General features: G+C 51.0%; 1 protein-coding gene across 1 annotated transcript; it reads right to left on the bottom strand.

Annotated features, from left to right (window-relative positions):
• Positions 1-344: 344 nt before the first annotated feature.
• On the bottom strand, positions 345-23,219 carry PNKP (polynucleotide kinase 3'-phosphatase). Its single transcript, XM_078619632.1, has 19 exons — positions 23,004-23,219; positions 19,182-19,310; positions 18,297-18,343; positions 17,816-18,037; positions 17,084-17,375; positions 15,564-15,667; positions 14,441-14,520; positions 13,595-13,652; positions 12,322-12,429; positions 11,639-11,710; positions 11,175-11,223; positions 9,862-9,932; positions 8,585-8,677; positions 8,051-8,147; positions 7,730-7,791; positions 7,357-7,466; positions 6,202-6,289; positions 5,574-5,635; positions 345-4,359 (listed from the first exon to the last, which is right to left on the bottom strand). Exons 2-19 carry the CDS (start codon positions 19,306-19,308, stop codon positions 4,239-4,241), a joined length of 1,863 nt encoding a protein of 620 aa, XP_078475758.1. The 5' UTR covers positions 19,309-19,310; positions 23,004-23,219; the 3' UTR covers positions 345-4,238.

The following is a 23,219-nucleotide window of genomic DNA, read 5'->3' as shown; positions in this document are numbered from 1 at the left end:
CCTGTCCGCCACCCGGTGTCCGGTAAAAGTCGTCCCCTGCTCCACGCTCGACCGTGTTGTCCGGTCGCTGTCCCCGGGCAACAGCTGAACTTGAGAATGAGAAGCATTTCGATTTAAAGCTTTCGTGACTGCAGGGATTCATCGTCTTGGTTCTTTCGGTAAAGTCACGTAGAAGGGAAATAATAAAATAATAAAAATATTAAACGTAATAAAAAGCAATTCTCAGGACGTTTCGGCCACAACGCAAGTAGCATGGCAGCCGAGTGTGGAATCGGTGGGTCCCACGCGCCACGCAGGCCGATACAGGCGCCCAACTTCAAATCAATGACAGCGGGGGGCAGCGATAACAGGATCGGAGTGCAGCTTTTATTGTCATTCATATTTAGTTTTTGTGTCCCGGTTCTTGTTGTTTGTACTTCATGGACATGTGTCAGCCGAACAAAAGCCTTATCGATTCAATATACCACGACGTTTTTGTTAATGTTTTGTAATCCAGATACACATAGGGACGTCAATCGAGGAGGTGGAGCGATGGAATCAGCCGGCGTCAGGTGGATCACTACGTCGCAAGGACCGTTAAAAAGGGTGGCGGTAGCTTGCGGAGGCCTTCATCCAGCAGTGGATTGACCGTGGCTGACGATGAAACACGTTCAAGAATGCCACTAGTGCACATCTTAATAGCCGCTTGAGGCTGTGAGCTCAACGTAGATGACGACGCACAGGTGAGAAGCGAGAAAACCGAACCCACTCGATAAGCTTCAACCGCTTTGCACCGCGAGACCACGGCCTTCATCCAGCAGTGGATATATCGCTGCTGCTGCTGCTGCTGTTTTCTCAAGCCTCTATTCAAGCGTGCGTTTGTTGCGCGAATGAGCAGAAACAGCAGACACGCAGGACTTGTCATCGCGCTGTTAGCTGTGAAGGCCTCGCCGAGTCACGATAATCTGTCTCGAGAGGGACTTGCAAGCCCAGGTCCCGGAGCGAGGAAGTAATCCCTGGGCCGGAGCAGACGTCGGTACCAACCGAGACAGGACAACTTCAGTCGTGCCCATTTATTGACGCACGCCGAGACAATTCTGGTGAAACCCGCCAATTCCACGCGGTTAACCGCATAACTCGCCGTTATTTGGCCACGTACAGAAATTGGAACCGCTGAAAAGAAGCCCATCAGGTGGTATCGGCAAGTGACATACCTAGCGAGGTCTGGGCTCACAAAAAAAACAACTTTCCTCTTGCCTGTGACTATTTCAATTCGAATCTGCAACAGACAAAGAGAACCCATAACAGAATCACAACTTCTAAACTATTTTTATTTTAGCGGGTAAGGCCCACTGAGCTATTTAGCTCTTTTTAAATACTTTATATTAAGTTCACTTGCGCGCTTGCTTGCTTGCTTACGACCGTGCAAATCTTACGGTCGTTTTTAACCCACTTCCCGTGATCCAATCGAGCTGACATTTTCCACACAGACTCGTTGTGCGTGACAATTAATGTTATATTTAATTACCAATTGCTTAATGGTGCCATGCAATCATCTGACCCATAAGTGGCAGCCATCTCAAGCAGAAGACGAGAGGACTCTAGCCGCCACGCGTATAAAGGATTTATAGTGAAAAACTTTGTTTTTACGGGTTATACTTGTTCACAAGTGACCTGGCTCCCACAAATCATAGCTCAACGAAGCGGCGGCTGATCGCCACGTGGAAATTTACAGCAGCAGCCAAATGCTTTAACACACGTGATGTTGATTCTAAAAACGTGGAGGGAAAAACTGGAGGATCCGGAGGAAAACCCACGCGCTCACGGAGAGAGACACACAAACTCCAAATATACAGCAGGCATCGTCACGGTCGGGACCGAACCCACGACCTCCCGTATACCAGGCGAGGTAGTCAACATCTCCTAGCCACCGTGGCACTCATGCAGGCCGGATGCAAAGAGACTTTACTGCTGTTATGGGTTCTCTTCGTCCTGGACAAACGGCAATTGTCACCTGAAGCCCATGGCTAACGGGGTCCCCTGCCTCCCACCACAGTGCAAAGGCCTCTCTATACACCGGGCTCCACCGGAGGAATCATGGCAGCAGTGAACACCGATCACCGTGTCTCCGGGGCCTTTCTGCCAGCACAGGGACTCCTCTCCTTACGAACGAGGCAGGTTCCAGAGGTTCTGTTCGTAAGTCGATTTATTCTTAAGTCCCAACTTTACTCCCATCGATTCCAAACACGTCGTATGGCGTGTACACTCAAACACGGGGAATGCCTTTAAAAGTTGTACGATCTCCTGTAGATGCCGCTGGTTCTTCACGTTCTGCAGACGTAGATGCCACTACCGCCATCTATTGCGCGGCGGTTGAACTTACGACTCTTGGTCCGAACGGGCAACTACATAACTCTGAAAGTTCGTACGTTTAATGTTCGTAAGTGGAGGAGTCCCTGTACTGTATCAGGTGTTAAGATGTGCACACACCAAACACCGATTGCAAGGTATCTGATCGTTGTCTTTGAAACCGATTGGCCTACGCCAGAGACGGCCTTCTTGATGGCCTAGTCTCACCAGCAGTGTTAGACCAGGTGTCTGTTTGGTGATGGAGCGTGTCTTGCCATAAGCACGTGCGGTTAATGCAGACTTGATGCCTTGCAGGAGTTATCTATTTGTTGTTTGGACATCTTAACACCTTCTGCTTTATTTCCAGAAAGGGTTAAAGCCAATTATTGTTTTTTTCATTGATGACTGTGCCTCTACTCATGAAGTCTTAACGGGAGGTGAAAACGGTCATCGGCTGTGTCTCCGTATCACAGCCCCCACCCCCGTTGGGACTGGCCTCACCTTCTCAACTCGCCGAGTCGGTGATCTTACCGACAAAATGACCAAACATTCAGTTCTTTTCAGCTGGTGGTCTGGATAAGGCTGAGAGCTTTATGACACGAAACGCAATTTGTTTTTGTCCATTTCACAATTTCCCGCACCTCCGATTAACAAGGAACATGAACCATCATCACGCCAACTCCGCTCATCCTTGCAGAAGCACCGGCTTTTAGTTCGGCCATCGAACAGAGACGGTGATCATCGCGTCGCGCGGCGCTTTCAGATGCGCTTGTGCGTCCGTCTGGAACGCTCTTCCTTCCGATATCAAGATGCCACCGGAGCCATCATCTCGATTGACAAACTCGCATCTTTAGAACAGTTTTGTGCGTTTAGTTTGCTGCCCTTCCCCCCGGCACCTCCGATTAGCGCGGTTGACTACGTACGGTGCGAAAGAAGTTCAACACACATGCGTACGTACTTTGCCCCAAATGTCTTCCAAGAGTCTAGAAACCATCTTCTTCCAGCACTCTCCCCTCCGGGGATATCAAACGTCCCCCCCGGTGAGGCCTACACAGTCCTGGTGAGTTCACGGCACGGCACGGCACGGCACGGCACGGCCTTCATCCAGCAGCGGATTGGCGTCGACGGCAGCACGCGGACGTGCGTGACGATTGCATAATCATTACGTGATCGCTGCCAGAAAGAATTCGGAGCGCCTGAAAGCCGAAGGGGCTGTCGATTCACTTCATGATCGCTCAACGCACTTACCTGTTCAAAGCCTCATCGGCGTTTGTTATTTCAGTCATCGTAACAGCCCAGTCGATGGCACAGTCGAGCCGTCGAGTCTCAGTCGGTGTACCTCATGGAGTTATTCTCTTAGTCCTTGTTGACTACAGCAGTCAAACATGTAATAAAAAACTTATAGTTATTTAATGATTAGGCTACGGAATTATCTTTCGTTCAGACTCGTTAATTGTCTCGTCACAGTCAAGCTGTAATCTCTGGTGGGTCGATGGTGGTGGTGGTGATGCCAGTGGTGATGGTGACGATGATGGTAGTGGTGACGGTAGTGGTAATGATGATGGTGTTGGTGGTAATGGTGGTGATGTTGGTAATGATGGTGATGATGATGTTGGTGGTGATGATAGCGGTGACGGTGACAATGATAGTGGTGGTGACAATAGTGGTAGTGATGATGGTGTTGGTTGTTATGATGGTGGTGATGGTACTGGTTAATCGTAGACATTGCCCACGATTCTCGTTCACACGTTGCCACCGTTGCCACCGGAATTTAAGACAAGCTCATAATTTTCATCGACAGCGTTCACTTACTAAATTACCACTGCCGCCCCCCCCGTCACTCCCCACCGTCACCGGGCAGCGGCCGCCGTGGTCCGGGCAGCCGAGAGCCCCGCTTGCTCTCACTGGGCCTAACCCTCGGAGAACTGGCGGTAGAGCGCGCCGAGCTCCGGGTCGGTGAAATTGGGCACAAAGTTGATGCGGACAATTTCACTGAAGCCTTCGTCCGCCGTGGGCGGGACGTACTTGTTCCTGCAAAGGGCCCGCGGGCAGCAGAGGACACAAAAGGAAAGTCACGCGGTGTACGCGACGCTTGGGGGCGCCGTGAAACGCTCGTCACCAAACGTACAAAAGATGTGCCCGGAAATTATTAAATTGGCGATGGTGGCGGTGTGCGGAACGGGAGGTGCGCGTGTGGCCGAGGCCTCTAGTATTAAAAGTAAGAATAGGTTGTTTGACCCTTGTCTGGCAATACAACAGGTTGTGTGTTGAGATGTTCAAACGCCAAATTGATACCCTTTGCAAGGAATCAGGTACTGCATTAACCACGCACGGTACATGTGGTGGTGAACATAAAAACAAACTTGCTCTGATTATAACGTGTGCATGGTCTTTGAAACTGATTGGCCTACACCAGACACTGGTGAGACTAAGCCCTAAAGAAGGCTGTCACTCGTGTAGGCCAATCGGTTTCAAAGACAATGCATAGATTATTAGAACAAGTTTTTGTTTGCATGTTTACCACAAGCACTGCGTTTGGTTAATGCAGATTTGATTCATTGCGAAAGGTTTGTATTTGGTGGTTTGGCCTTGTTTGTTTGTTGTAGTACGGAGTAAGACTGAATCTAAGTTGTCTTATGGTTGTTGTTGTTTGACTTGCATCTCACTGCAATTTTTGCACAGGGTTGGTGTACGGTGCTTTTTCTGCAATATTTTGCTGTCTTTTCTTGGATTTCTGTTTGCACTCAGTCACATATTCACTTTAAGATGTTTTCTTGTTCATGTTTTTGTTTTTTGTTTGTTGCGGTTGCACCCGATTCAAGAGCCGAATGGCTCACAGGGCTATACCTAATACATGAACTTGAACATCTGAACACAACTCCTGTTTTATTGACAGAGAGGCTAAAGCCAATACTTTTTACCGCCGTTTTCTTTTTGTTAATGATAAATCAACTTCGGGCTCAAGGTCGGCTCGCACTGGACCATCGTCACGAGGGCTATCGTACCCACCCCCCCCTCCTTTCGCCACAGTCGGAGCTGATGCACCCAGCAGCGGGTAGATGGTGATTGGACAATGGCAATGACGACAACGATGATGACGATGGCGATAATGATGATCACAATGATGACGACGACGACGATCACGATGATGACGACGGCGATGATCATGATGATGACGACGGCGATTATGATGATGATCACGACGATGACGACGCCGATGATGACGGCGTGCGGGGGAGACAAACCTGCTGGCGTTCATCACCATCACGTTGACCGGCACGTGCTCTTTGCCCACGGCCTCACGGAACTGCCCGAGCCACGACGAAGGAGACACAGAGACGGCGAGACACCACACGTTGTTATTGTTGTTGTTATTGTTGTTGTTATCGTTGTTGTTGTTGCCCTGGTTCACCCAGCAAAGCCGTACTCGAGTCTCAAGACTGTTTGGCAGGAGGGTCCTGCCAGGTTTTGGCAGCAGTAGCGGAACGATATTGTTGCTGCTCCTGCTGCTCTGTGTGATCCCAATTGGAGAGTGGTGGTGCAGCGGTTGGCGCGCTGCGCTACGAACCCGGCGATCCGAGTTCGATTCCCGCTCACGGCCACTAACACCACTGAACCAGTTCTGGGCCTCCCCTAGGTCGACTCAGCCTCAAATGAGTAGCTAGTGTAAACATCGCCACTAGGGAGACAAAGGCGGCCTGGCGAGATGCTGGCCACCCACCCCTCGTGTGGCATGCTGGTCTTCAAAGGTGCTCGCTAACAGCACTTGCCCCAACGGTCTGTTAAGGATACACTGTATGGTTCAGGGGGGTTTGAGCGAGCGAGCGAGGTGGCGAGTGTATGAGTGAGTGCGTGGACGACTGGGAGACTCACCCGGTTATTGTGCATCGCGTGTTCGAAGGTCGTTGTGAACAGAAAGCAACGGCAAGGAACGCCAGCCTTCCGTGCACAATCCACGTACCTACACACAGACCCACAGAGTAATACTCTCACTACACACACACAGAGTAATACTATCACTACACAACACACACACAGCCCCACAGAGTAATACTATCACTACACAACACACAAACCCACAGAGTAATACTATCACTACACAATCCACGTACCTACACACAGACCCACAGAGTAATACTATCACTACACAATACAACAACCGCAATTCGCCACTAAGTGGCGGTGACGTCACCATGACGCTTGTGCCAGGCCATGTGCACCTTGAGGCCACGTGAAGTGTCGAACGCCCGCTGGCAGGAGGTCACGAGGCAGACCCAGGTGCCACGGGTCGACTGAGATGACCGAGATGACTGTTTGATGCACCACCTGTGCCCCCTACTGTGCCAACTTGCTGTGCTTTAGCCACCCGGCGCTCCGCTCGTTGTTGTGAGCGTCACTCCTCCGCCCTCCGTTGTTGTTGGAGGGGGGCTGCCTCCAACTGCCCAATAGCGTCCTTCACGAGCCTCCTCCACAGAGTCCGATCTTGACACCGCTGGTACCAGTCATCGGCAAGTCCACTCAGCTCCACATCTTCCTGTACCGCATCCCTCCATCTCTTCTCTAGCCCGTGCCGCACCCGTTAAGCCCCCTCGATCCGGCCGAACAAAAGCTGTTTAGGCATGTGGTGGCTGGGCATGCGGGCTACATGACCCAGCCAACGCAGCCTTGCCTGCCGGAGGAGCTCACCGATGGGACTTTGCCCAGATCTTTCAAGGATTTGTGAGCTCCTCACACAATCCAGTCTGGTTAAACCCAGGATGGATCGTAGGCAGACCAGCCTAAATGTTTCTAGCTGACGAAGATGTTCCATTAGGAAGGATCCACGTTTCGCGTAAAGAAGGGAGGGCATGACCGTGGCCGAGAAGACCACACATGCTGGCGTACGTGAGACTGGACGAGGCTCTCCCAGGCAAACAAGCGCAATGATGACGATGTTAATAATAATAACGACGCGCAGCAGAGAGCGGTGGTAGCAGTGGCAGCTGTAGCCGATGCCGTTGAGTGACGAGGGGGGGGGGGGGGCGGCACCTTTTCCGCGCGTCCACCTCCAGGTTGGTGTTGTCCACCACGACCCCATGTCCACCACGCAGGGCCTCCTCGCACGCCGCCACACACTTCTGCCAGTTCCCCAGCGTGTCCTTGCACAGCAGGCGACAGAGAGACAAAGACGAAGATCCCCCCCGCCGCATAGCCTTAACAGACTGTCGGGGCAAGTGCTGTTCGCGAGTAGCAGCGCCTAGGAAGCCGGCACGGCGCACGAGGGGGTGAGTGGCCAGCATCACACCCGGCCGCCTTTGTCTCTCCTCAGCCGCCATGTTAACTACGCACAGCACCGGGAACTCATTTGAGGCCGAGTCGACCAAGGGGAGGCCCATCATCGTCGTCATCATCACCACCGTACCCTGTTCACGTAGCTGTAGCCCTTGGACACCATGTGCTCCTTGAAGAACGTCGACTTCCCAGCTGCAACGACAAACACGCGCACGACTTTACCCGCACGGAGAGACAGCGACGATGACAGCAGTGACGACGACAACAACAGGAGGCGGGCGATCATGATTCGAGGACGATGATTTGTTTGCCGCGTGATGACGATCGGCAGTGGCAGCGGCAGCCTCGCCACGCCGGCTCGGCGCTGGCAACGGGAAGCGAACGTGACGATCGGTGGCGGCCGTCAACACGGGATTCTGGGAGTTGCAAATCCGCTTCGTCATCGTCTCACCTGCGGGGAATCCCACCGCCACCACCACCTCCGGCTCCTCGCGGCAAAGCGTGGCCGTGGCCGGGAGGAACAGAGGGGAGCTGGGGCTCACCATGCGCTGGGTAAGGGGGCGGGGGGCAGAGGAGGACATCAGCATCATCGTCAGCATGATCATCAGCAGCAGTAGCAGCCTTGGCAGCATCAGCCGCAGCAGTAATATGAACAACATCGGCAGCAGAATCCCCATTGTCATCTACAGCATCGGCAGCATCGGCAGCAGCATCGGCAGCATCACTGGCTGGGAGGAACAGCTGAGAGATGGAACTCGCTGTGCGTTGGGTAAGCAGGGAGGGAGGGAGTCATCAGCATTACCAGCATCACCGGCATTAAAGGAGTTGGTGAAACATCCAGCATAGGGCCACAGAGCTTGGGCAATAATTGTTGGTCACGCCGGTTGTGGCTGCCTTCACGCTCTGTCCGTGCGTTTATCGCGCCTGCTGCTGCTGCTGCTGCGTTACAAATGTGCGTCTTTGTTATTTTGGCGGTCGGACTCACAGGGTCGAAGTCGGGCAGGCTGTACGGTGCCGTCTTCCATCCCAGGAAGATCTCCTCCGGAGTGTGGAACGGGAGGCCCACGTTGAGAGCAAACTTACAAAAACGACAAAGGCGGTGATGATAGTAGTAGTAGTAGTCAAGGAACGAAGGCCACACGCACCCACTGGGTTGTGAAACGGTATCCAACTTTGTGTTTGTGCCGTATGGCTGTCACGGTGGCTAAATGTTGACTATCTCGCCTGGTGTACAGGAGGTCGTGGGTTCGACCCCGACCCTGACGCCTGCTGCTGTATATTTAGAGTTTGCGTGTCTCTCTCTCCCCATGGCCGTGTGGATTTTTCTCCGGCTGCTCCGGTTTTTCCCTCCACATTTAGAATCAACGTCACGCGTGTAGTGTGTGGTAGGCTCTGGATTATCCGCGCTAATGACGGGGAGGACGGCCGCGGATCATTCAAAACAGCAGATAACCCAAAACAAAAAAAAAATTTCCATGGATCTAATTGGCAAAAACCACTAGTACAGGTATAAATTATGTTAAAGTTTCTCTGGCATCGCACAGCTTTCATAAATGAAAACTCACAAATTAAATGATGGGATAAATCACTCGATTGTTACTCCTTAGATATAGAACCAATACTACCGATCGACCGATCGATCGATGATGCGCGTGCTCAGCGATAGTAACACTTTCCTGCTCCCGCCCTTCAGAAGACTCGGCCCACTGAGTGGATGACAGCAGCAGAGCCACGCCAAACAATGCCAATCAAACTCCGCCCACTGTAGTAAAGATATGGCAACTACTGTACTGTAGGGGCGATCGCGTGGATTTCGGATTAACGGGAGGAACATATTTGTTCGGTATGAGCACCGTTTGACTTGTAATGAACACTTCAAAGAATAACAACGTAGAACTGTTTTTATATTTTATATTATTAATTTGGGCTTAAGAGAAACATCCACGCGTTATTTACGTAAAAATCTCCGGCGCGCGGTAAATTCGACATCGGATAAACCGCACGCGGATTAATCGAGAGTCTTACCTGTATTTGGCCGCGATACATTTCCACGCGATGAGCCACTTCGTCGAGCTATCATTGAACTCCTCGCCAGCGTGACTCGGCGACGCTTCCCTGAACAAACCCGCGGCCCTCCCCACTGCGACGGCTCGCCACGCTACCGATGTTGGGACCGTCACGGCATGAGGGGGGGGTGGGGTGTGCGTCGTTATCGTCGCGAACGCCGAGCCGGCTGCGGTGCGCCCCGTGCCGATTCCTCACCAGGCGATCGCTGCAGGAGAAGTCCTTCTTCTTCTTTCCGGGGGCCCAGTTTGCCGGGCGACCTGCGGCATCTGCGAACACGGGACAAGGGCGGACGCATGGGGGGGGGGGGGGGGGGCGGACGCATGGGGGGGGGGGGGGCGGACAATTGCCACGGTAGCGATGCGCCAGGGACGACCGTCGGGAAAAAACGATTTTGAACGTAACGTTTCGGCTTGCTGTCCGTTCCATTTTTCAAGGACGATGTCCGATATTTTTTGGTCCCACGGTCACCGATTGTTCACGTTGTGTTAAGTTGTTTCACGCGTGGGGGTGGGGGGGGTGCGACGTCGCCCTGACGCGGGGGTGGCGTCGACATTTTGGCGGAGTGTTCGAATGGCGGTGGATGCGCACAAACAATATAATCGGAGCAGCAAGATTATGCGCCATGGAGAAGGGCCATTGCCCGAAACATCTGACTGAAAACTTTCCCTTATAAGGCCACACTTCACAGCGGTATTGACGAATGTTGCATTTGTAGTGGGTTCACGAACGACAGAGACGGTGTAGTCGAGGCAGCACTATTTATAATAACTCAACAGGGTAACGCTGAGAAGGGGTAACGGCCCCTTCACCCGTACTAGACTGGGATACACCCCTAGGCTATCTGCCTAACTATTTATGCTCCCAGGTCCTCCGTTAAAGGCGCTAGGGGAGGCTACCTGACCTGGCCCAGCCAAGGCGCAGGTCACGACACCCAGCCAGACAGACCCGGCCCTGAGAAGGACATCGGGTCAGAGCAGTTCCAGGATCTATCTGGCCGGTCTTCAGTCTTTACTGGCTCTTCGCTCTTCGGCTCCCCAACACTGCCTCGAGCTCTCTGGCTCTCTGCCTTTTATACAAATTGGCCACCGAGGGGCCGGGCTCTGAGGGATCAAAATTTTTCCCTGCCGATGACGCAAGGGCCTCGCCTCTTTAAGCGAGTGACGTCACGTGATGTTCGTGGGCCGCCCGCTCGTGCGGCGGTATCGTTACCGTCGACGGCCACTACCCATGGCTGTCAACCCATAGGGTTCACCCCGTATTCTTGTACAGGGGAATCGAGTTTTCAGGTCCATACGGCGTACAGCCGTTTCAATGCGGGCAACAAAAATTAAAAGTCTATTTGTTTGTGTTTCTCCCTTGTGATGGGACTTTGTAGGATGAACGTTGAGATTTATGACAGGTATGCACTACCCGTGGCATTAACCGGGGCGGCCGCCAGACTCAAACCGGGAAACCCATGTGGGAGACACCCCGCCGCGGCAAACCGCGGCTCCTCCGCACGCACTCACCTCCGACGTACAGGCTCTTGCCGATGTCGACTTCGATTCCGTCGTTGGCCTACGAGGGGACGAGAGGACGGAAGAACTGCGTCGCCATTCTGCCTGCAAGGGCGCTAATGGCGACCGCGGCAACACCACGTGGCGTCGTCCGCTTCGCCGGCAGCGGACGCCACGAGTTGCCGCGACGCCGATCGGGGAAGGGAGGAGCCGGGGCCATCGATTGGCCCGCCGATCACGTCACGGTCCAAAATTTTACGTATATTTAAAAACTCAATGCCGCAAATTACTCAATCGCTGTCGCACGCTCCCCCGACTGCGAAAACTTGGCGGGACACCTTTTGCGAAAAGGGGTCTTCGGATTCGGCGAGGATGTCCTGGGGGATTACGTAAATGGGAAACTAAATGAAATCCGCTGCTTGATGGAGACAGCGGATGGACGGAGACGCGGACGGAATGAACGCGTTCCCACTCACTTTCTGGATCAGGTGGTGCCACATGCCCAGCATGGGCTTGCGAATCAAGCCAGGTCCACTCGCCACGAACACCTGCAAAGAGACAATGACAAAGATCCCCACCGCCCCGTGGTGTAGCCACAGACCGCTGGGGCAAGTGCTATTCACGAGCCCCTATGAAGGCCGGCACGGCACACAAACGGGTGAGTGGCCAGCACCACGCCCGGCTGCCTTTGTCTTAAATTACCTGTAATTGGGAATACGTACAGAGTAGTAATTCTTGCCCCCTACTGGCAGACGATTGGCCACCTTGCAGGCCGGTGCTCAGAGACTTTGTGCCGCACAGGGACAACTGACACCGGGAGTCCTTTTCAAATGTTTGAGATGGGATGTGACGCGGAGGCATTTAAGCACTTTATGAGTGAAAATTTGATTATTTTTATGATATTGATTACAGTGATCATAGATTTGACTGATAATGCTGCTGTTGATGATGCTGATCATGCTGATGATGCTGGTGCTGATGATGCTGTTGATGCTGATGATGATGTTGATGATGCTGATGATGTTGATGATGTTGATGATGCTAATGATGATGATCATGCTGATGATGCTGATGATGATGCTGATGATGCTAATGATGATGCTGTTGATGCTGATGATGATGTTGATGATGTGGATGATGTTGATGATGCAAGCCTCACCTGAACTGGCAGACCCAGAGTGACTATAATTGACTCCACTTTGGCCTGAAACTCATCAGCTCTCAGTTTCCCGCGAGCAATTCCCATCTGATTGGTGAAAAACACCACCTGACACACACACACACACAGGCAGACAACAACCACAATTCACCACTAAGTGGCGGTGATGTCACCACGGAGATTGTGACAAGCTAGGTTAGGCTGAGTGTTACAGGGCACTTTGATGGCATTGCGTGAAGTGGAAGGCCTGATGCTGAAAGGTCACGGGACAAACCCAGGTGCCACGGGTTGACCGACTGAGATGACTGGCAGATGCACCAGCTGCCCCCCCTACCGTGCTAATGTGCTGCGTTTTAGTCGCCCACCGCTCCGCTCACTGTTGCGAGCGTCGCTCCTCCAATGCTGGAGGGCGACCGCCTAATTCTGTGCCTCTACGTCGTGAAACATGCTCGAATAATCAATCTCCACGACCCGCACGGTGTCGGGAGGCCCTCATCCAGAAGTGGATTGACAATGGGGCTGTAGGTGCAAACGTATTTGCGACATGCATCTTTCAAGATCAAGTTTCAAGGTCTATGACCCCCCCATCTCCCAAGGTCTATGACCTTGAAACTCTGTGGGTCACCACCACCGCTCAGTCTACGAGAACACATCCACTCCTCCGATGAGCACAGTCGGCTACGTACGGTGCGAAAGAAGTTCAACATACGTACACGGTAACTTTGTTAGGTGAGAATATGTGAGACCAGGAATGGGAGTCTCATTTGCAAGAGTGACGTGGGGCATTAAAATGAGCCACGGTTGGGAAATAATTGCCTGCCGTGTGTATCATCCCGACATAGTCACGGTATCATTTTGGAATTCGGCACAAAATTGGACCCCCTCCCGCCCTCCACCCTCCGCCGACACGCCGAACATGACGGCACGCCGGACATGGCAACACGCTGGACACGCCGACAGGCCAAAATGCCGGACAAGGCGACACGCTGACATGCCGGACGTGGTGACACGCCGACACGCCGGTCACGCCAGCACGCCAACACGCCAACACGCCAGACATGCCAACACGCACGATGGTGGCCTTGCCACAGCAAAAGACGTCCGGGGGTCATCTTTTTAATGTCCGCTGCCGCGGTACTTACCACGGTCGTGACACATCGCGATAACGATCGGGGCGGCCGCTCAATTCGAAACAAGGTGGGGGTGGGGGGTGGGAGGTGGGGTGGAGGGAATGGGCTACCGATGGCCACGTGCCGCCCCCTTGAGCCTGTACCTTGTAGCCCTCTTCCAAGAGGTGTTTGAGCTTCTTGGGCACCTCGGGGTACAAGATCCTGCACACACACACACGCACACGCACGTAAGACGCACGCAGACATTCACACGTACAACAAACAACACAAATATTCCCCGTAGAGCCACACAGACTTGGGGGAGTCAAGTGGAGTTTGGGGAGCACTGATTAAGTGTGGCCAGCAGCAGAATAATAATTTCCCATAGGGGTCCCATTGTCTTGATTAACGAGACATTTTCGATTAATGATTCATTTTCGATTAACGATACGTTTGCGATATCACGCGGACCGGCCAATTTCGGCCGTAGAACCCTTAAGTGGACTCGGCAGACATCAGCAACTCACTCTTTTATGAGCGCTTGGAGAGCAACTGGCCGCTAGCTTTCAACGTTTGATGTGCGTTGCTTAAGGAAACAGTTCTCTTGAATACTTTTGCTTAAAAGTGAAGTAAGATCATTAACGCTTAAACAAGTTCTTATAACGTGTATTCATTATAATTGCGTGTTTAAATATTGCAAGCTATGCTTTTAGGGTGGAAAATATCAACTTCCCATTGTCTAAGTTAAAATTAAGCACTTTCACGCGTATCTCCTATATTCGATTAATGATAATTTCAATTGACAATGGTTTTCGTGCAACCAATTAATATCGTTAACCGAGGGCCCACTGTAACATACGTACAACTCACTACATTTGAGCACCCGGTTTCATCACACGTGGCTGAAATTCGGTGACCATGGTGATGAAGGATAACATCAACTCTGGAGGGGTTACCTTCCGAAAAGAAATAAAAAAATTTTGACAAAGCGTCACGATGATATTTCTCACTTCCAGTCATCGGGCCCGGTTGCGAAAACGCGTCCGGATTTGGTGGTGATGATGGTTGAATCAATGTCGAAGCCGGCAACCTGAGCACAGAGGGAATCCACAATAAGCCACAAACGCAATCTCGCGTGATGAGCTGTTTGTTGTGTGGAGACATTTGTGACTGGCCTGAGGCCATCAACTCGCTACACTGGAGAAGCCGGTTTAATCACAACTCGGCCTACGTGAATCGGTGAGCCTCTATGCGAGTGTATGGATCTCTCTGTGGGTCTGTGGGTCTCAATGTGAGTCTGTGGGTCTCTCTGTGGGTCTCTCCGTGGGTCTCAATGTGAGTCTATCTGAGTCTCTGGGTTTTTCTGTGGGTCTATGGGCCTCAATGCGAGTCTGTGGGTCTCTCTGTGAGGCTATGGGTCTCTATGAACATCTATGGGTCTCTCTTGGTCTGTGGGTGTCTCAGAGGGTGTATGGGTGTCTCTGTGGGTGTATGGGTCTCTATGTGAGAAGACAGCGTCGACAGACCTGTTCTCCACCTGAAGACGGCTGCTTGCGTTGTGGCCGAAACGTTGTGAGAATTATTTTATGATGTTTTATTTTCATTATTTTATTATTTTCCTTCTACGGGACTTTACCGAAAGAACCAAGAAGATGAATCCCTGCAGTCACGAAAGCTTGTGAGTCTATGGGTCTCTCAGTGGGTCTCTCTGTGGGTGTACATGGGTCTCTACATAAGTAATTGGTGGCAGGGCTGACCCCATCAATCATACCTCAGCCTGTGTGAATCGATAAGGCTCTATGTGTGAGTCTACAGGTCTCTTTGTAAGCATGCAAGCCTCCACATAAGGTCGTGGTGATCAGGCTCAGGTCAACTTACTCTACTGGAGAACCCAGTTTAATCGTAACTCATTCTGTACGAGTCTACAGGTCCCTCTGGGGTTCCATGGATCTCTGTAAACACCAGTCTCCACACAAGTGAATGGTGACTGGGCTGGGATCGTCGACAGGTTTCCCCTCGAGAACCCGGTATAATCACGGGCCGGCAACTGATGCGTGCTACTGACCCCGGGGTTCGTAGCGGCGCTGGATCGCATCAGTGTCTCCGACGCGGCCGTAATGAATCGCCGCTCACCTTAGCTGACGCACGGACCCCCTTTGCGGTGAAGAGCAGGAGGTTTCCCTCCTTCTCCCAGCGGTCGCGAGTGCACGCGGACGGAGAGCCAAGTGCGGAATCCGCTGCATTCACCAACACGTTACACGAACGTGCACGCTTATGAACACAAAGATACAAATCCCCCGTATAGCCTTAACAGACTGTTGGGGCAAGTGCTGTTAGCGAGTGGCACCTATGAAGGCGGGCACGGCACACGAGGGGGTGGGTGGCCAACACCACGCCCGGCCGCCTTTGTCTCCCTAGTGGCGATGATTACACACCGCACCAGGTACTCATTTGAGGCTGAGTCGACCTAGGAGATGCCCAGAACCGGTTCAGATAATAGTCACCGCTGTTGGCCACGAGCAGGAATGGAACTCGGGTCGCAGGGTTCATAGCGCAGCGTAGCGCTAACCGATACACTACCGCTCTCCATAAACACACACACACACTTATAACAACACACACCCAAAACAAGTCACCTTTACTTTGATTAAACACGTAAAAACTCAAGAGACCAGGAAAAATAAATATTATCTTATTGGTGACCCCGTGCCCCTAAAAAATCTCAACGTTCATCTTAGAAAGTCCCATCACAAGGGAGAAACACAAACAAATAGATAACACATTTTAATATTTTGCCCGTATTGAACGGCTGTACGCCGTTTGGACCCGAAAACTACATTTCCCTGTACAAGGATACGGGGTGAACCAAATAGGTTGACAGCTGTGCATTAACAACACAACGGGAACCTTAGCTACAGCCGCTGTTGATCCAAACCGGAAGTAACGGCACTCAGCGGTGTGCCATGTGACCACCGCGTTGCGTGCGCAATGCTCTCAGCCTTGTATCGACCACCAATTCAACGGAACTGAAAGCGTGGCAGCCCCTTCCGCACACACCGTTTCGACCTTTTTTTGTTAGTCGGGCCACACTTTCAACCTCTGTTCTGGACAAAATCAGAGGGCAACGCACGCGCAAAGTGGCGTTGGCGCAGCGTGCACAAGAGGCGTATACGGAGAGCCGTGCTTTGATCCTGTGCCGAGTGGGGGGCAGCAAGCAAGCTCCCTTGGGTGCTGTCGTTCAGAATTCCTTTCCAGCAACGCATGACGCATTCTCCCCTGTCCGTCAGTTGTCTACTCCCTTAGCGCGAGAGACGGTCAGATGCGAGCCGATGCCAAACAACACGCGTTTATTCAAATGATTTTGTAGCACCAGATAAGCCACTTCGTTGAGCTGTCGTTTGTGGTAGCCAAGTCGCTTCTGAAAAAGAAGCGAATAACTCAGTGAGGCCTTACCCTGGTAAGATAAAAAATATTTGAGTTTTATTTGGAAGTGATTTGTTGACCTTTCCGATACTTTGCCCTCCTATCGTGTTGCTGTGTTGTGTTTGTTGTTGTAGCGTTCTAACCCCGTGCCCCTACCGGACATCTGTAGTATAAAATAAATATTCTGATTCTGAGGTGCACTTCTTCCAGGACGATGACGGATTTCCCACCTCTCCCGCCGGGTAGCGCCACAGCGTTTGACGATGACGACGACGATGACGACGACGACGACGATGCCGTTGCTGCCGTCATCGTCGCCGTGACCTTTGAACCCTGAGCGATGTCACGGAGGCTCCTCAACTTCTCCGCCACCTCCTCCTCGTCCTCCTCCTCCTCGCCCCCCGAGTCGCGCTCGCTCCGTTCCCCGTTGCCCTCCAACGACTCCTCCACGCGCGTCCTCTTCGCGTCGCCAGATTTCGGGTCGTCAGACGACCGCTTGGGCGCCTTGCTCGGGAAGAAGTCCTGCGCCGCACGCGGCAGGCAGGCAGGCAGGCAATCGCCCGATACGTTTGCGTCAAATATATAAAACATGTGGCCACGGTGATTTTGGCAGCAGTGAAATGAGATTTGCAATTGCGACGCTTTCAGACACGCTTCTGCGGCCATCTGGAACGCTCTTCGTTCCGATATTAGGAAGCCACTGGCGCACTTTTAAATCATCTAGTTTGAAAATGCATTGCATGTACGTATGCTTTTAAAGCAGAATTTATGCATGTATGGAGGCTTTTAAAGAATAATGTATGCATGTATGTATGCCTTTTAAGCAAAATGTATGCATGTATGTATGTATGCTGAACTTCTTTCGCGCCGTACGTAGCCAACCGTGTCAATCGGAGGATGGAGGCAGTGTCCGGGCGGAAAGGTGGTCATGACGAGTGCGGGTTTTATTCTAAGGCTCACACCTTAATGGTTTTGCGCGGGGACTCAGATCGGCCGCCAGGCTTGGAGGCCGAGTGAGAGGAGGCGGTTTTCTGGCCGCCGCCGCCACCGCCGCCGCTCCCGCCGAACATCACGCTGTAGGGGTATCGCTCGTTCACCATGAGCACGACGCCACCGTCCGCGAGCCGCACGGACTCGCCCACTTGGAGCTCCGTGCCGCTCACCCACGTGGGGTTGACCCCCAGCTGCGGGTGCAGAGAGAGAGGAAGAGAGAGAGACGTCGCCCGTCTCCTCCGTCGCGTAGAATAACAAAATAGAAATCGGGCAAGGAGATTATCGTGGAGTTTAACTCGAACGGTATATCACAGCACCGCTTTAATGACGGAAATGTTACCGTTTTACCGATGCAGCTGCTAATGCTGCTGCTGATGAGGCTGTTACTGTTCCCACTGACAGTGATGGTGATCATGATCGCAAATAACTTTGCAGCAATCCGGGTCTCACCCTTTTCACCACCACAGTCTTGGAACCGTAGTCAGCAATAAGCTCCACTGCACACAAACAACAACAAAAAAACACAGCCATCGATCGGAAATCCGTGCTAATGACAGAGAGGAAGACAGCTGCGTATAATTCAAAATCGCAGATAATACAAAAAATATATACATTTTCCGCAGATCTCTATGCCAAAAAACACTAATATTGGTATAAATTACATATTTTAATTCACGTATAATATCCAGTTTCTGATTTAAAGTTAAAACGACAAGCTTAAATTTCTCGCTGGCATCGCACGGTTTTCGTAAATTAAAACCCGCAAAATAAACAATCGGATAAATCACTCAAAATGAAGCACAACTGACAATTTCGATTTAGAACCAATACTAATGATCGGCCGATCGATGATGCGCAGAAGACTCGGCCCACTGAGTGGATGACAGCAGCAGAACCACGCCAATAAACATCAATCAAACTCCACCCACTGTTGTAATGATATGGCAACTACTGTACTGTGGAGGCAATCACATGGATTTCGGATTAAACGGAGCAACATTTTTGTTCGGTTTAAGCATGTGACTTGTGATGAACACTTCCAACAATAACAATGTAGAACTGTTTTTAGATGATAAATTTGGGCTTAAGTGAAAATCCACAACTATTAATTTACGTAAAAATCTCAGGGACGCGATCAGATTAATCGCACGTGGGTAATCGAGAGTCTACTGTATGCAAAATATTTGTATTCCACATCCTCACACGCATCGTACATTGAAAAATTCTGACGTTCTGACGTTCCGTGCGGTACTTCCAGGGGGCAATCGACGGTATCCAGGGATACCGGACGGGTTACAGCAGGCGGGGTAGTAACCGTTCATTTTTAAAACTCACCCTGTTGGCGTGCGCATTTTCGGTCGGTGATTTTCGTGTTTGTTCCTCTGCCCAGGAGAATCGATTTCCCGTCGGGGAGGGATACGGGAGTGTGCCTGCCCTCCTTACTCACGAATAAGCACTCCATTGCTGTGGAAGAAACACAAAGACAAAGATCCCCCACCGCGTAGCCTTCACAGACTGATGGGGCAAGTGCTGAGTCTATGGGTAGTGTTGAGTCTATGGACAGTGTTGAGTCTATGGGTAGTGTTAGTCTATGGGTAGTGTTGAGTCTATGGGTAGTGTTGAGTCTATGGACAGTGTTGAGTATATGGGTAGTGTTGAGTCTATGGGTAGTGTTGAGTCTATGGACAGTGTTTAGTCTATGGGTAGTGTTGAGTCTATGGACAGTGTTTAATCTATGGGTAGTGTTAGTCTATGGGTAGTGTTAGTCTATGGGTAGTGTTGAGTCTATGGGTAGTGTTGAGTCTATGGGTAGTGTTAGTCTATGGGTAGTGTTGAGTCTATGGGTAGTGTTAGTCTATGGGTAGTGTTAGTCTATGGGTAGTGTTGAGTCTATGGGTAGTGTTGAGTCTATGGGTAGTGTTAGTCTATGGGTAGTGTTGAGTCTATGGGTAGTGTTAGTCTATGGGTAGTGTTGAGTCTATGGGTAGTGTTGAGTCTATGGGTAGTGTTAGTCTATGGGTAGTGTTGAGTATATGGGTAGTGTTAGTCTATGGGTAGTGTTAGTCTATGGGTAGTGTTGAGTCTATGGGTAGTGTTGAGTCTATGGGTAGTGTTGAGTCTATGGGTAGTGTTGAGTATATGGGTAGTGTTGAGTATATGGGTAGTGTTAGTCTATGGGTAGTGTTAGTCTATGGGTAGAGTTGAGTCTATGGTGCAGTGTTGAGTCTATGGGTAGTGTTAGTCTATGGGTAGTGTTAGTCTATGGGCAGTGCTAGTCTATGGGTAGTGTTAGTCTATGGGCAGTGTTAGTCTATGGGCAGTGTTAGTCTATGGGTAGTGTTAGTCTATGGGTAGTGTTAGTCTATGGGTAGTGTTAGTCTATGGGTAGTGTTAGTCTATGGGTAGTGTTGAGTCTATGGGTAGTGTTGAGTCTATGGGCAGTGTTGAGTCTATGGGTAGTGTTAGTCTATGGGCAGTGTTGAGTCTATGGGCAGTGTTGAGTCTATGGGCAGTGTTAGTCTATGGGCAGTGTTGAGTCTATGGGTAGTGTTAGTCTATGGGCAGTGTTGAGTCTATGGGTAGTGTTAGTCTATGGGCAGTGTTGAGTCTATGGGTAGTGTTAGTCTATGGGCAGTGTTGAGTCTATGGGTAGTGTTAGTCTATGGGCAGTGTTGAGTCTATGGGTAGTGTTAGTCTATGGGCAGTGTTAGTCTATGGGTAGTGTTAGTCTATGGGCAGTGTTGAGTCTATGGGTAGTGTTAGTCTATGGGCAGTGTTGAGTCTATGGGCAGTGTTAGTCTATGGGTAGTGTTAGTCTATGGGCAGTGTTGAGTCTATGGGTAGTGTTAGTCTATGGGTAGTGTTAGTCTATGGGTAGTGTTAGTCTATGGGTAGTGTTAGTCTATGGGTAGTGTTAGTCTATGGGTAGTGTTAGTCTATGGGCAGTGTTAGTCTATGGGTAGTGTTAGTCTATGGGCAGTGTTAGTCTATGGGTAGTGTTAGTCTATGGGTAGTGTTGAGTCTATGGGCAGTGTTAGTCTATGGGTAGTGTTGAGTCTATGGGCAGTGCTAGTCTATGGGTAGTGTTAGTCTATGGGTAGTGTTGAGTCTATGGGCAGTGTTAGTCTATGGGTAGTGTTAGTCTATGGGCAGTGTTGAGTCTATGGGTAGTGTTAGTCTATGGGTAGTGTTGAGTCTATGGGCAGTGTTAGTCTATGGGTAGTGTTAGTCTATGGGCAGTGTTGAGTCTATGGGCAGTGTTGAGTCTATGGGTAGTGTTGAGTCTATGGGTAGTGTTAGTCTATGGGCAGTGTTGAGTCTACTGAAGAAACGAGTTTTCAATCTGTGTGTGCGCAGTAGCTCAAGCGGCATCCTAAGATCGTAAGTGCTGTGTGCGAGCACAGATTCAAGGCCGGCACGGCGCCCTGGGCTGGGTGGCAGTGGCACTGGCACCACGCCCGGCCGCCTTTGTCTCCCCAATGCCGAAGGTTTTATACACCGCGGCAAGTTCGCATTTAAGGCCGAGCCGACCGAGGCGGAGGCCTTGCAAACAGTCGCTAGCACACGGACAACAGTGAACCATCATCATCAACCACCATCATCACCCCCATCATCATCACCACCGTCATCATCATTATAACCATTATCACCCCCATAATCATCAACCACCACTACCATCATCACCCCCATAATCATCAACCACTACCATCATCACCCCCATCATCATCAACCACTACCATCATCACCCCCATACTCATCAACCACCACTACCATCATCACCCCCATAATCATCAACCACTACCATCATCACCCCCATAATCATCAACCACCACTACCATCATCACCCCCATCATCATCAACCACTACCATCATCACCCCCATACTCATCAACCACCACTACCATCATCACCCCCATAATCATCAACCACTACCATCATCACCCCCATAATCATCAACCACCACTACCATCATCACCCCCATAATCATCAACCACTACCATCATCACCCCCATACTCATCAACCACCACTACCATCATCACCCCCATAATCATCAACCACTACCATCATCACCCCCATAATCATCAACCACCACTACCATCATCACCCCCATCATCATCAACCACTACCATCATCACCCCCATACTCATCAACCACCACTACCATCATCACCCCCATAATCATCAACCACTACCATCATCACCCCCATAATCATCAACCACCACTACCATCATCACCCCCATAATCATCAACCACTACCATCATCACCCCCATACTCATCAACCACCACTACCATCATCACCCCCATAATCATCAACCACTACCATCATCACCCCCATAATCATCAACCACCACTACCATCATCACCCCCATAATCATCAACCACTACCATCATCACCCCCATAATCATCAACCACCACTACCATCATCACCCCCATAATCATCAACCACTACCATCATCATCACCCCATCATCATCACCCCCATCATCATCACCCCCATCATCATCACCCCCATCATCATCACCCCCATCATCATCATCACCCCCACCATCATCATCACCCCCACCATCATCACCCCCATCATCATCATCAACCCCATCATCATAACCATCATCACCACCCCCATCTACATAACCATCATCACCACCCCCATCATCATAACCATCATCACCACCCCCATCATCATAACCATCACCACCCCCATCATCATAACCATCATCACCCCCATCATCATCATAACCATCATCATAACCATCATCATCATCACCCCCATCATCATCATAACCACCCCCATCATCATCATAACCACCACCATCACCACCATCATCATCACTATCATCACCACCACCACCACCAACATCACCACCCCCATCATCATCACCCCCATCATCATCACCCCCATCCTCACCACCACCACCATCATCATCATCACCCCCATCATCATCACCATCACCCCCATCATCACCATCACCCCCATCATCACCATCACCCCCATCATCATCATCACCACCACCATCATCACTACCCCAATCATCACCACCACCATTATCATCATCACCATCACCACCATCATCACCACCATCATCACCCCCATCACCACCATCATCATCATCACCACCACCACCGTCACTCGCACCACACGGGAACGGACATCTCACCGCGCTTCAAAGTTGATCGATTCCAACTTGCAGGCCGGCGGACGAACGGCTCAAAAGCGTGCACTTGGATGCCGCTAAATTATATTTAAATCGCTATTATAACGACAACAGAACAACAGCAATAAACAACAAATCAACAACAGAGCTCCCTCCACACCAAACGTTGAAGCCTCCTCGATTCAACCTCCCCCTACACTCTGCGCTCAGACACGACAG

Source organism: Lampetra planeri, chromosome 63 (genome assembly GCF_965212315.1).
Source record: "Lampetra planeri chromosome 63, kcLamPlan1.2.h2, whole genome shotgun sequence".
NCBI classification, from domain to species: domain Eukaryota; kingdom Metazoa; phylum Chordata; class Hyperoartia; order Petromyzontiformes; family Petromyzontidae; genus Lampetra; species Lampetra planeri.
Note: the sequence above shows the minus strand (reverse complement) of the source record. Positions and strands in the feature narration are given on the sequence as shown.

What these genes read in the sequence shown, in the direction of transcription:
- PNKP (XM_078619632.1), bottom strand. Translation starts at nt 19,308, where the DNA reads ATGGAGTGCTTATTCGTGAGTAAGGAGGGCAGGCACACTCCCGTATCC. An exon ending in GGCGCTACCCGGCGGGAGAG is followed by an intron (nt 15,668 to 17,083) that starts GTGGGAAATCCG and finishes TGGTGAATGCAG; the next exon opens with CGGATTCCGCACTTGGCTCT. An exon ending in CTCTGGGTCTGCCAGTTCAG is followed by an intron (nt 11,711 to 12,321) that starts GTGAGGCTTGCA and finishes GTCTCTTTGCAG; the next exon opens with GTGTTCGTGGCGAGTGGACC.